Source organism: Papaver somniferum, unplaced genomic scaffold, assembly GCF_003573695.1.
Source record: "Papaver somniferum cultivar HN1 unplaced genomic scaffold, ASM357369v1 unplaced-scaffold_33, whole genome shotgun sequence".
NCBI classification, from domain to species: domain Eukaryota; kingdom Viridiplantae; phylum Streptophyta; class Magnoliopsida; order Ranunculales; family Papaveraceae; genus Papaver; species Papaver somniferum.
Genome location: NW_020644373.1, coordinates 359,214 through 373,430, shown reverse-complemented (window position 1 = coordinate 373,430; position 14,217 = coordinate 359,214). Strand labels below are relative to the sequence as shown.

Here is a 14,217-nt window from a genome sequence, read left to right as displayed (position 1 = left end):
CTAGCATTCCTAAGCTGGAGTGAAAATCATACCTGCACCTAGTGATTCTTCAGTTTGACAATTTAAAGCCTTGCTTTTATGCTAACTTCAAGTCCACTAGTGCCTAATGTTGCACAACAATGAATTAAGTTTCTTTTTTCCGCCTTTGATGTTGCATGACTCGAAAATACCTAAAAAATGCAAAACAAGCGTAATATCCAACTGACACAAGAAAAATAGCTAAGAAAAACATAAGAAAGTGATACTCAAATGATATATTTTAGGCACCTATCATATCCATAGTCAATCATGAAAAAGCGGGGGTACAACAACCACACCCAATATTTCGATTAGCAATCTGTATGGACTAAATCCAATATACTTTTAAGAGAATCAACTATACAGTCAGACTCAATCTTAATAAAACTATATCAAAGAGTTATATCTCACTTTTTCGATTCAATACTTACTCAAGCAAATAGAAATCTGCGAGCCTAATTGAATACAATAGAAAATACTTGAACGGTACTGTTTGTACCCAAAATTACTTTTAGGCACTAAACACGATGATGAGGATTATGTGAATTAGGGCTAGGAATTGAAGAATAAATAGAGAAAACAAAGATTTAACGTGGTTCGGCAAGTGTTACGTACATCCACGGAGGAACAGAGAAATATTTTATTGATTGTATGATACAAGAGTTTTCTCCGGGTTAGCTAACCTAAAATTCCATAGGCTCTTAGGGTTTAGGATACATGTATTTATATGTTTGATGTAACCCTAGTTAGGTAAACTTCATGTGCAAGCAACTTGGGAACAAGGCATGTGGAAACTTCTGGAACCTTCCTTCACGGACTAGACGTAACAGGCTTTATTAGCGGGCCGCCATCAATTTATTGATAGTACAAACATCGCCCCCTCTTAACCTCCAACTTGTTGGGGGTTAGAAGTTTGTTTATCCTTTTGCGTCGAAAGTTGATGATGAAACTCGCCCCCAAGCGTGAGTAGAGATATTGCAAAGACGCCCCCAACTGTGATAACCTGCAATGAAATTTTCTCACGTGCTAGGCAATACTTTTTGCCACGTGGTGTACTTGTAATGCTCGAGAGCTAGTCTAGTATTAGTAGAATGTAGTGTGCTTGCGGCTGGGGAAAGACTTTTTGCTCATAATGTAACAAGGTTGTAGCGCTTGATGCTCGGGCAGGCTGGCTGTATTGCTTTTATCGAGTACGAGTCTTTGAACCAATATCGGTCATTGGGCTCGTAGTCGAGACGAGACTTTGTGCGGACCAACATCGGGAGTTTGGCTTGTGAACGTGCAAGTCTTTGTACTCGCGTGCAAGACGAGATTTTATGCTTGCGATAAAAACAAGATTTATGTGCTCACGTGCAAGGTGAGGCTTTAAATGCTTGCGATGTGATGCAAGGCTAAACATTGATGGGTCTAAGCAATCCACGAACCTCGAACTCGATCATGTCGCTATCCACGAACCTCGAACTCGATCATGTCGCTGTCCATGAACCTTGAACTCGATCATGTTGCTGCCCCAAGTGCGTATAAAAGTTTCTTGAACACTGGAATTTTCGATTCCATGTTGTAGGCAATTGAAAAACGATTCCAACGAGCCAAAAATCACTCTATTCGGACTTAAAACGAAGAAGTTATTGACGAAACAAGATTTGAACGAAGCGCGTTGTTGTTGCATACGTAACTGTGCTGACTGGACCACGTGGATCACATGGTACTTCTGACTAGGATAACAGTGCTGACGTGGAACCTAACAGTGATGACATGGCAACTACATGCCAAATATTTTCTTAAAAAGTCACTGGCTAGCCGCTGACATGGCAGCTGACTGGATGATGACGTGGCAGATGATTGGTTGATGAGTGGAGAACATGATGTCGTTGACAAGATCCAGTCTGTTGACGTGTCGCTTTGTAAAGATGACACGTCCCTGCTTTTGGTGACGTGGCGGCTGAGGTGCCGCTTAAGCGGACGAACCGTCGTCGAACCAAACCGGCTTGACACGTGTCACACTCTGATTAGCAGAACCTTCTGAACCGGTTATATAAACCGAGAGCTATATTGGAGGCTGGAAAGATCTTACAGATGAGTTCTTGTGTATCTGACAAACCCTATTTGCTGAATCTGATGTTGTACATGAGGTTGAATGAAGAATAAATTTTCGCAACGCTTTCTTCATCTGTTCGTAACGGTTTCTTCAACTGTTTCGCAACAGTTTCTTCAACTGTTTCGCAACAGTTTTTCATAACCCTAAATTTTTTTTCTTTCTCTTTTGCTGATTCTTTGCTTGGAATCCGTGCGTGATTTATCCACACTTTTCTCAATGATAAAACACGATTCTTTCACTCGAATCCCCTTAGTCGGCGCCATTGTTTGTATCCAAAATTACTTTTAGGCACTAAACACGATGATTTGATGATGATTATGTGAATTAGGGCTAGGAATTGAAGAATAAATAGAGAAAACAAAGATTTAACGTGGTTCAGCAAGTGTTACGTACATCCAGGAAGGAACAGAAAAATATTTTATTGATTGTAGGATACAAGAGTTTTCTCCGGGTTAGCTAACCTAAAATTCCATAGTCTCTTAGGGTTTAGGATACATGTATTTATATGGTTGATGTAACCCTAATTAGGTAAACTTCATGTGCAAGCAACTTGGGCAACAAGGCATGTGGAAACTTCTGGAACATTCCTTCACGGACTAGACGTAACGGGCTTTATTAGTGGGCCGCTATCAATTTATTGATGGTACAAACAGGTACCAAAGACCAATGTTCAAGGATCAATCAATTTCAATCAACAACCAAAGGTTGGATTTCCCAATTTATTGATTCAAACGCACAACCTGTGATATTTCAATTATATAACAAAATATAATGCAGAAAAGAAATAACACGGACACCAGAAGTTCTGATAACGAGGAAACCGCAAAAGCAGAAAAACCCTGGGACCTAGTCTAGATTGAACACACACTGTATTAAGCCGCTACAGACACTAGCCTACTACAAACTAACTTCGGTCTGGACTGTAGTTGAACCCCAATCAATCTCACACTGATCCAAGGTACAATTGTGCTCCTTACGTCTCTGATCTCAGTAGGATACTACGCACTTGATTCCCTTAGATGATCTCACCCACAACTAAGAGTTGCTACGACCCAAAGTCGAAGACTTTAATGAACAAATTTGTATCACACAGAAAAGTCTACGGTAATAGATAAATCTGTCTCCCACAGAAATACCTACGAGTTTTTGTTCCGTCTTTTGATAAATCAAGGTGAACAGGAACCAATTCATAACCCGGACTTATATTCCCGAAGAACATCCTAGAATTATCAATCACCTCGCAATAATCTTAATCGACTAGCGAAAGAAGATATTGCGGAATCACAAACGATGAGACGAAGATGTTTGTGACTTGTTTTAATCTTGCCTATCGGAGAAATCAATCTCAAGCCAATATTACGATTGTACTTAGTACGATAGAAACAACAAATCAGATCACGCAACTACAAAGAAAATAGTTGGGTCTGGCTTCACAATCCCAATGAAGTTTTCAAGTCGTTAACCTACAGGGTCTCGGTAGAAACCTAAGGTTAAAGGAGAATCGACTCTAGCTTATACAACTAGTATCACACAGGAGGTGTGGGGATTAGGTTTCCCAGTCGCTAGAGTCTCCTTTATATAGCCTTTCAAATCAGGGTTTGCAATCTAAGTTACCTTGGTAACAAAGCATTCAATATTCACCGTTAGATGAAATCCTGATTAGATTCAAGCTAATATCTTTCAACCGTTAGATCGAAACTTAGCTTGTTACACACAAATGAAATGCACGTTTTAGGTTTGTGTAACCGTACCCAAACATGTACATTTAGTTGGCTCAACAATAGTTAACCAAATGGTTACCCATATGAGCACTTTCATATCAACCATATTCTTTTTTACCATAACTAGTTCAAATGACTCAAATGAACTAGTTAGAGAGTTGTTCAATTGTTTAGATCTTATAGAAGTATACAAGACACAATCGAAGCAAAAACGATTTGATTCACTCGAATCGATTCATGAACTTTTTATAGCCACGTTTTGCAAATATGCATTCCTTAGTTTATATAAGTTTAAGTTCGCGAATAATCGTTTTTAGGAAATAACCAACCTAAATACGCGGACTGGTACGTGGACTTTAGTTCCGGTTATCCTGATCAGCAAAGTACGCATACTTTTGTTCAAGGAAACATACTGGTACGCATACTTTTGTTCAAGCAAAGTACGCGGACTTACACATGTATGAGTTATCACACAATGTTTATATCCAATAATGGTAACTCTCATTTCAATCACTGAAACATTCTTAGAGGACGTTATATAGTTGTTATTCACAAACCATTTTTCGTCAAAGCAATTTTCAAGTAATTGAAACTTAATATGACTTTTGTCACTAGTAAAGATGAACTTGGTCAAAGCGAAAGCTTACCAACACATATTTCGATAAATAGATAAGCGAGATAAACTCGGCTCGAAATTGCAAATGTGTATAATTATAGTCTATGTAGCAATACGACTTTTGTCTCAATATAGGAGATAAAGTAGATAGACTTTTGAGTGATATATAAGTTCAAGTCTCCATATACTTTTTAGTCGATGAAGTTCCACCAGTTCCTTGAGTAGTTCTTCATCTTTGTATGATGTCGCCATGGAGTATAGAGCTCAACTACACTTTCTATCCTATTCCGAGACTTAGCTATAAGTAAATTAGAAATCAAGACTTATAGTTTTGATCACTAACATTGACAAACATGCTTGAGATAGCAACGCATGCGAGTTCGACCGAGCAGTTCTCTAACATTTAATTTCATAAGAAAATAAGGATTTCTTTGTACATAAAAAATCACATACGAATATGCATTTAAAACCATAAATACTTAATTACAAATCAAGACTCATTTCAATCATTAAAACATTCTCAGAGGACGTTATATAGTTGTTATTCACAAACCATTTTTCGTCAGAGAAATTTTCAAAGTGATTGAAACGTAACATGACTTTCGTCACTAGGTAAAGATGAACTTGGCTAAAGCGAAAGCTTACCAATACATATTTCGAGAAATAGATAAACTCGGCTCGAAATACCAAATGTGTATAATCAAAGGCTATATAGCAAAACGACTTCTGTCTCAAGATAGGGGGTAAATAGACTTTTGAGTGATAGATAAGTTCAAGTCTCCACATACCTTTTAGTCAATGAAGTTCCACCAGTTCCTTGAGTAGTTCTTCGTCTTGTATGATGATTGCCATGGAGTTCTTGAGCTCAACTACACTTTCTATCCTAGTCCGAGACCTTAGCTATAGTAGACTAGAAATCAAGACTTATAGTTTTGATCACCAACATTGAAAAACATGCTTGAGATAGCAACACATGCGATTTCGACCGAGCAGTGCTCTAACAAATCACACAAGTTATCTTGTTGTCGTATTGTCTCGATCTCGTACCCATAAACGATCACACAAAGTGTGAACCGAATTGTAGTATTGTCTCGACTCTGTCCATAGACGATCACATTCGGTAGAGGATTTATAAGTTGAAACAAAAAGATTGTGATGTATTTGGGTACCCTCATCTTTTCATAGTTCATATTTCTAATTGTTCGCAACTGTGGTGGTGCTAAGTTAAATATTCTCGAGCTATATGGGGCAAAAAGAAAAAAACAAAACAAAGATGATATATTTTTTTTTCTTTTTTTTTTCTTTTTGGAAAAGATTTAGTTTCCCATCAGATACAATGTACTGTTGTAGAAAACAAAAAGAAAAAATCACTAGGCAAATGAACTCCGTCACCAGTAAAAGAAAACCAGTAAAAAGGTTAAAAAATTCCCTTGTCCAACAAAAAAACAACCTAAATCTAAACAAGTTTAATAAAGAAATCTAATATAGGAGCTTCATATTCCAATAGACGGGCTTCAATAATAGGATGAAAACGGGTCACCAATTAGTAGTTTCAAAACCCTATCCAAATTATTTTCATAATGGCTAAACAATCCTTATTTAATTAGATTAGCCAGCTAAACAATCTTATTTAATTCGATTAGGTTAATGATGTGGATTTATAGTTAGAGATGGAAAATTAAAGTCTAGGTTTTCGGAGGGAAGAAAGATAAGATTTTAAAAAAAGAAAAGAAAAACAAACCCTAGATTTTGATTTACTCAAATAAAATGAGTGATTTTAATGAAAAATTTCAGTTAGTTGAATCCTTATTGATAAAGAGAAATCAAATTGGTTAGAGTATACAAAAAACTGTTTTTTTTTCCATTTCAGACCGGTCTAAGGTTGGATTTTTACCTTCGTAGTCAACCGTAAAACAAATTTACAGTTATGTGACGATGAAGTCTTCACCGTAATTGAGGAAAACTGGAAAAAAAACCAAGTTAAAAAAAACCCAGTTACGTTCGGATAATAAAAAACAACTACCACAAGCTTGTTATTTTCAGATTTGGTTTGTTAAGAAAAATGAAAAAAGAAAAGATCCTTACCCTAGGTACTGTCAGGTTTGTTCGATTGATAATAAAAGAGACCAACTGTATATTTGTTACGGTTAGGTTTATTCCGTTGTAATAAAAAGAGCAAGACGTAAATTTTATGACCCGCGAAGCTATTAAGTGATTAAAGGAAGTTAGTTAAATATTAGGTAAACAAAATATTTTGTCTTAATTATAACAAAATTAAAATGTGTTTTAAAGATTTGGTCAGTTTATTTAGGAAAATTTAAAGAAGTTTACTTGATCCCACGTGAAAGGAAATATAAAAACTTACAGTTGGGTTTCCTATTAAAGTTAGTTGAACCCAAGCGTATCAAAATAAGGTTGGCTTATTTAAAACTAAACTTAACCATCAGGGATTAGTCCGGTTGACTAGGAACCTGACTCTCAAATAAGAGGTCAGTGGATGAGCCTCCACTCAAGAGTTTGGAGATGTCATGAAATACTCACTCCTCTTATTTAAATCTAGATAAAGTTCTTAATGTATCTTCTTTCCTATTATAAAAAAAGACAATTTAAAACGAAACCTAACCGTATTTCAATGTAAAAACTTTCGAATACTTTTTTAGCTCAAGATTTTTTACGGTTAAGTTTTAAACGAGTCACCGTAAATGTATTTACGGTTACAAACCTAACTGTAATAACAACAATATATATATTTTTTAATTTACTGTTATGAGTTCTTAGTTTCCGTAATAACTTCAGTGAACAAGTTTACGGCTAGGAGATTAAGAATACTAATCGTAAGTGAATTTGTAACCCTATTTTTTTCTTCCAGATTTCAATCTATTTAACCCTAGTTTCCCATGATCCTAATGCCTTGTTAGTTGGTTGTGGTTATAGAGAATTTAATTGACGATTACAAGTTTTTTGAATTATGGATTAATCCAAGATGACAAAATTATTTCAATTGAAAAAATACGGAAGAATTTACGGTTGATGAAGGAGAGAAGATTATTAGAAGAAAATTTTATCATTTGGAATTTTGGAACTAAAATTAGGTTTTGGTTTTAGTTTAGACAGGGGTAACTTAGAAAGTTTGTATTACATCGAAACACCTTATAACCAAACTTTTATTCATTAAGAATCCATTTAAAGCCCCACTATTGAAATGTGAAGCCCGTGTCCCTGTATCAGGTAATAAATCTCGGAGGACAACGATTTCGACTCTTTGACCAGCATATGTAATCCAATTCAGCCTCCCGCTTTTTTGCTTTTTAAAAACAAAATAGGCTTCTCTCTGGTGAGCTCCATTTCTAGGGTTTAAGATCCTAACATCGTCTTAGGGTTTCTTCTCTTTCCTTCAACACTAATTCCTTCTATTCCCTCCTCAATTTCATTCCACTGTAACAAATTTTGTAAACAAAATGAGTGTTCCCATGGAAATAACTTTACCAAATGTCACAAATCAAGAAGAAGAAGCAGCAGAAGAAAAATCTATACCAGAAGCTATCTCACAATCAGTTAATTTACCTCTCTTGCCTGAAGACAAAATTCTTGTTTCCGGTATGCTTTATTTCCCTATTTCTCGGTTCAGTTTTTTTCTTCACTCTTAAATTTGTGAGTTTTAGGGTTTGCGCGTTTTTTTGTTTTTATTCTCCTTGTAGTTGAAGTTTGCTTGAATCCATCTAGTACAGCTCGGATTGAAGATGTTCAGACATCGATTGAGAGGTTTGGCTTTGCAACTCCCTTGGTTTTTAGGTTTTTTAAGGTTTTGAGTTTACTGTTCACTTCGTATCTGAAAATTTATCTCGGAGAGATGAAGAACTAACAAGGTTTCAACGAAACATGATGCAGTTATGTCCTTAATCATAATATGAATGATTGATACCCGAAAAGCTACCGGTGACTTGGTGAATATGCTTGATGGCTGGGATTATGTAACAAAATGAAAAAGATATTTAGAGTAGGAAATCGGCCATGTAGCTTCAACTAGGCTGTTTGTCACGAGGTTCCTAGAAAATCCAGTGTAGAAATTGGCTTGGGATTCGCAAGTTTCATTTAGAACTGAGCTAGTAGAACTGAGACTGGTGGCCAAGGAATGTCGTAATTTCTAGTGAACAGTTTCACCACCATCGACATAATTGGATGCAATCATGCAGAGGCTTGTGTGCATAGAGGCCCTATTTGGGGTTCTCTGGAAACTTAATGAACTTGAAACCACCCACCCAGAGCTGCATCAACCCCTTCACATGATTTGCATGAACTGTAGTGTTTCCAAACATGAACACAAGAAAGATGTGGGTAGGAGACAAGTTTAAAAGAGACTGTTAGCGCTGTAAATGATAATTGTGTAGTCTTTATGATGAAAAAGTAAGTCATTACCATCTATCATATAGAACATTAGTCCCCAGAGAACGAGTTGCCTCTCCTCCCACGGACAACTTCAATTCAAGCACACCAAAACTATAAGCATCTGCTTTTTCAGTTAATATCTACAGCATACGCAGGAGCCAAATAACTATCTTTCTTGAGTTGTAAATCTCAATTTGGGGAAGTTTTTAACCCAAACTAGTTTTTGATATAGTGGATCAGAGTCTTCTCCTTGATTCGTTTTTTTTGTATTTTAAAGTAGTGATCATTTTACACTTTACTTGTGGTTTTTTTATACCTAAAAACTATCAGGAATAAACAAAGGATTTATGATTTACTGTACTGTTTATATTACATTGTGCTTGTTATACCCTCTACTGATTTATGGTTTAATGAAATTATCGTTGGTGATTAGAATGCTTGAAAAGAGGAGTTTGAGTTATGCAGATGGTCCTGTGCCTGTACCTATTGATGATCAGTTCCTTGTAGAAAATGTTCAAAGAATTAGTATTTGTGACACAGGTATGTGTTTGTGGTTGTGTTTGTGCAAACATAGTGTTAGGTTTGCTCTTTGTCATGTAGTTTGATGGTCAATTCATTGATTTTGTAGATGAGTGGGTGGAGAACCATGAAATTCTTTTATTCTGGCAAGTTAAACCCGCTGTACATGTTTTTCAGGTGATTGGAATCTTTATCTTCGTAAAATTTATTGGGAGTAAATGTTAATTTTTATTAATTTTTGTTATTTTATCTTTCACTGTCATGATACCCTCTACAACGTAGGCAATTGCAACGTTTCTTGTCATGCTTTATCCTTTGCTGCATCTAGTTTTGATGCTGTGCTATTATTTCCAATAGATGGTTCAATCTCATCATTTGAAGCTTAAACTCTTCCATGCATTTATAAGATCATGTAGTACAAAATCTCTGATTGTCTAGTTGATCCACAGCTTAGTGAAGAAGGACCAGGTGAGGAATTAAGTGGGGATGGTCAATTATCTAGCTTTAACGAATGGATTCTTCCTGCGAAAGAATTTGATGGCATGTGGGAAAGGTATACTTAATGATAAACCCTTGAAAGTATTTGAAACTCTTGCTGGTAGACCTGTATAACCATATTATATTTGCACTGCAGCTTAATATATGAATCCGGTCTCAAGCAAAGGTTGTTACGATATGCTGCAAGTGCTTTACTCTTTACCGACAAAGGTGTTGATCCTTTTCTTGTATCATGGAATCGGTAAGCACATTCTGCCAGTCTTAAAACTATGAGACTTCACATATGCATATGAGAATTGTGGTGAAAAAGCGTTATCTAACAAAAATGAGGATATATTTGTACAGCAGAGGTTTGCACATATGATGGCATGTTTCATTTCATTTGTTTGATACGCCAACAAGATGATATTTACATATCCACTACCTACTGATGACACTAATACTGACTCCTATTTAGAGTTAAGTTTCAACACCATTCTCTCTAGTCAGGTCCCACAATCCCCACATGTATCATTCTCGACGGCAACTATCTTGATCTAGCCATCCATATAAATCAGCCTACTTTAAGTCACAACCCTCAGTAGTGAAATTCTATTTAAACTGCACAACATATACGTGAGCCTGAGGCAGCTCAGTGAAGACTTCTCAACAAGATTAGTAAACCGGACAATAGATACATAAAACACCGTAACTGCGGTCAACTTACAGATGCTCTTCAGAATTCCATAAAGTATGCCCCAAATGTTAGAGAATCCATGGAATCTCTACTTATTATGTTTAGTCACCGAGTCATGATGCTTCTCCGTGTCAGTCATCCTAGGTCATTCTTTGACTTCGAGTCTTTAAGTTCGCAAAACAGAAGAAGAGTATGTTTACTCGCTTGCTATTTACTTCAATTAAGACAAAGGAGAAGACTTATCGTAATAGGCAGGAACTTACAAGAGAAAAGGAAGTCATCTGTTTGACATTTCTCACAAGGCCTGTTTATGGTTTTCTACTTCACAGTTATGCTTTGGAACTTGAATGAATAATACTTGTAAGCCTAAAATATGTGGTTTATGCATGCAAACATAATGTGGAAATTTACATGGACACCTACATTCTTACATATCTGTCTTTCTCTGTATGTTCAGAGGCAGAGCTATTATAAAGATTCTGACACCTCTGTATCTAAACCTCCCGAGTCCTTTTGTGTCTTATGTATTCAATACTGTCTGTTTGTACAATTAAAGGGAGCTCTCTCTGATGCCCCCTTTATTTTTTCAGTATTGTGCTGTTACATGGACCACCAGGTACTGGAAAGACATCTTTATGTAAAGCATTGGCTCAAAAGCTCGCAATACGTTTTAGTTCCAGGTTTATTTTAAGTGTTCTGTATTCGTCCCCATCCTCCCTTTTTCATTTAATGTTCAATGTACCAAAATGTTACATCTGCACTTTGTGTAATTAATTGCTTTTATTCTGATCTAACAATCAGATATCCCCAGTGCCAATTGGTTGAGGTTAATGCACATTCTTTATTCAGTAAATGGTTCTCTGAAAGTGGTAAATTGGTATGTACATTTGCTCTTCAACTGCTTCACTGAACTTCCAATTAAATGTAAAGAAATCATAGTCTTTTGAAATTCAATCTTTGTTCAAATTGTTTTAATCAGGTTGCGAAACTTTTTCAAAAAATCCAAGAGATGGTAGAGGAAGATAACAGCCTGGTGTTTGTTTTGATTGGTGAGCATATCTTCATCCATCCACATTATTGTACTTTCTGCTAGGTTCTTGCACAAACTCTTTTGCTAACTTATTTTGACAATATGTAGTAACAGCCTTTCTTTTGCTTTGTAGATGAAGTTGAAAGCTTAGCTGCTGCTCGAAATGCTGCTTTGTCTGGATCCGAACCTTCTGACTCGATTAGGGTATCATAACTTCTCTGAACTGGGAACACAAAGTAATCTAATGCACTTTATAGCCATGTAACGTAAGTTGTATTATATTCAGGTTGTGAATGCTTTACTCACTCAGATGGATAAATTAAAATCCTCGCCTAACGTCATCATCCTAACAACTTCAAATATTACAGCTGCAATAGGTACGCCTGCAATGAATCAGTACATTCTTTTTATTAACTATAGATGCTGCCAAAAGTTTCATTTTTCCCGCCAGGAAAGACTTTAATTTCTGGAGTTGCCCGTATGTAGCATTTAAGAATCCTTTTATCGTGAGACCCAACCAGTTTTTTCGAGATCTGGAATAGAAATCTGTGTTCTATACGCATGTTTGTTAAAGGTGGAATCTATAGACTGACTATGGTTTAGATTCCAGATATTGCGTTTGTCGATAGGGCAGATATTAAGGCCTATGTGGGGCCTCCAACCCTTCAAGCAAGGTATGAGATACTAAGGTCGTGCATCCAGGAACTGATTCGAACTAAAATTTTGACAGATCAACAGGTAATGTTTCCTTTTCCTCATTCACCTAATTGTTGATAACCGTGACTTCAGAATTTCTAGATTATTCGGAGAGACACTGCGGTTCAGTCTGCCAAAGGTCCACTTACTAGCTTGTGTTGATCCATGTTTCTATTGTTCTAGGAACCACTCATTCTTCCAAGTTTTGCAAGTGTAAGAGAGAAGCTGAATGCACCCAGCATACACGAGAGTCTGGGTCCACTTGAATTGGCTAAGCAATTGCTGGAAGCGTCAGAAATTAGTGAGGTCAGAGATCAACAAATAATTCTTAAAATCCATATGATGAGTAACTAATCCAAATTTGATTACCTAATAATACTTAAATGATTTTGGATTCTTTCTTATTTCAGGGATTAAGTGGAAGAGCATTAAGAAAACTTCCTTTCTTAACTCATGCCTCTCTTACAAACCCTAACAATTGCGAACCTAGCAAGTTCTTGCAAACATTAATTGAGACTGCCAGGAGGGAGTTGTCTGAGCTATGTAGTTGATCTTATCAGCTAACCGAATGCGTTAGTGCACACTGAGCTATGTAGTTGATCTTATCAGCTAACCGAATAAGTTAGTGCACACCAACTTTGCTTTGAAAAGGACAATGCCACAAAAACCAGTGAATATATCTGTCGTTTCCGATGACCTTCTCTTGACATATGCATGGGGGTCCTAAAGTCAGTCAAAGGACTTTAACATAAGTTCAATTGTGGTTGGTTCAGCCCAAGACTTATTGCAGGTTAATATTTTAGTGAAATGTTTCGGTCCATTTATCTTTTTATCCGGGAATTACATCATCAAGTGGAAAAGCACCAGATGATGCAATCAGGAGTTACACCAACCAAATCAATGAACTTCTTAACCTGAGTAATTGGTATGAGACAAAGATAATCTAATCTTTTGCCTAAAACATTGAACTTCTTAACCTGAGTAATTGTTGCTTCGGCACCGATCATATAATATTCAAGACCTGATTTCAAAACTCGTCTATAATGTAAAATTACGCATCAAACAAAAGAGAAAAATAAAAACAAGAAAATAGAGACGGATACAAGAGTTTGGATTGAATTTTCTTTTCTTTTCAAAGGGTAGATCTACAAAGAGGACAAGTACTGTGTTTGTGATCTAACCATTTCTTCAAGCAACCTTTATGAAAGAAATGGTTACAAGACAATTCACTGACTTCTTCATTTGCTTTAAACTTATGGAGACAAACGCAACATTCTACAACTGAACATAACCTAAAACTGCTATTACTATTATCATCATCACTACTGCTTTTACAAACTCTAGAAGATCTTTCATCGCATAAAGATTTATAAAGTGTAACCGATGTTTTTCTATTCTCTGACAATTGGACTTCTTCATTTGTAGTGTTTTCCTCTTCGAAATTTGACGATGGATTTTCAATTCCAATCATTACTTGAATGACCCATTTTACCATATTCTTGAGCAAAGCAACTGACACAACTGTATTCATAACTATCACCGGTAACATTCCTTCAGCTGGACTAGGGTAATGGGAGAGTCCCATATCTCTTATTCACTCTCTTCTCACACCCAAAAAATTCAAAAACACACACTTACCAACAGAATTCCAATTCCGAAGGATTTAAAACACCACTACAAATCACTCAGCTACACCAACCCGAGGAGGAGGTGGGAATTTCTATATATACTAGTAACAGCTTAACCATGGTTAATAAAGTAACCTGCCGAAATCCAGTACCGTGATGTGCATCAAGAGAAAATCGGACGGTTTCAATGTCACCCATTCTGCATTGGTATAGGAGTAGGGCATGAATGGGCCACACGGTACCAGCTCGGTGCAGGTATCTCGCTACATCAATCATTTTCGTTAATTAATTGGACACTTTGAGCGCACTTTGAGAGGGAAGGGTGTGATAT

The 14,217-nt window shown here is 36.5% G+C and overlaps 2 protein-coding genes across 3 annotated transcripts; one reads left to right on the top strand and one right to left on the bottom strand.

Moving 5' to 3' along the window:
* Nucleotides 1-7,710: 7,710 nt before the first annotated feature.
* LOC113342093 (pachytene checkpoint protein 2 homolog) lies at nucleotides 7,711-13,078 on the top strand. 2 transcript variants are annotated; one of them, XM_026586747.1, is made up of 14 exons: nucleotides 7,711-8,050; nucleotides 8,152-8,215; nucleotides 9,273-9,379; nucleotides 9,468-9,535; nucleotides 9,808-9,911; nucleotides 9,993-10,097; nucleotides 11,123-11,212; nucleotides 11,334-11,409; nucleotides 11,512-11,581; nucleotides 11,696-11,766; nucleotides 11,849-11,939; nucleotides 12,173-12,300; nucleotides 12,442-12,564; nucleotides 12,669-13,078. In XM_026586747.1, exons 1-14 carry the CDS (start codon nucleotides 7,912-7,914, stop codon nucleotides 12,807-12,809), a joined length of 1,377 nt encoding a protein of 458 aa, XP_026442532.1. In that variant the 5' UTR covers nucleotides 7,711-7,911; the 3' UTR covers nucleotides 12,810-13,078. The 2 variants fall into 2 exon arrangements, with proteins under 2 accessions (XP_026442532.1, XP_026442533.1); XM_026586748.1 differs by lacking the exon at nucleotides 11,123-11,212.
* A 297-nt stretch (nucleotides 13,079-13,375) lies between these two features.
* LOC113341959 (probable E3 ubiquitin-protein ligase XERICO) lies at nucleotides 13,376-13,975 on the bottom strand. The gene has a single exon (XM_026586654.1). The coding sequence runs from the start codon at nucleotides 13,841-13,843 to the stop codon at nucleotides 13,391-13,393; it is 453 nt and encodes a 150-aa protein (XP_026442439.1). The 5' UTR covers nucleotides 13,844-13,975; the 3' UTR covers nucleotides 13,376-13,390.
* Nucleotides 13,976-14,217: the final 242 nt, after the last annotated feature.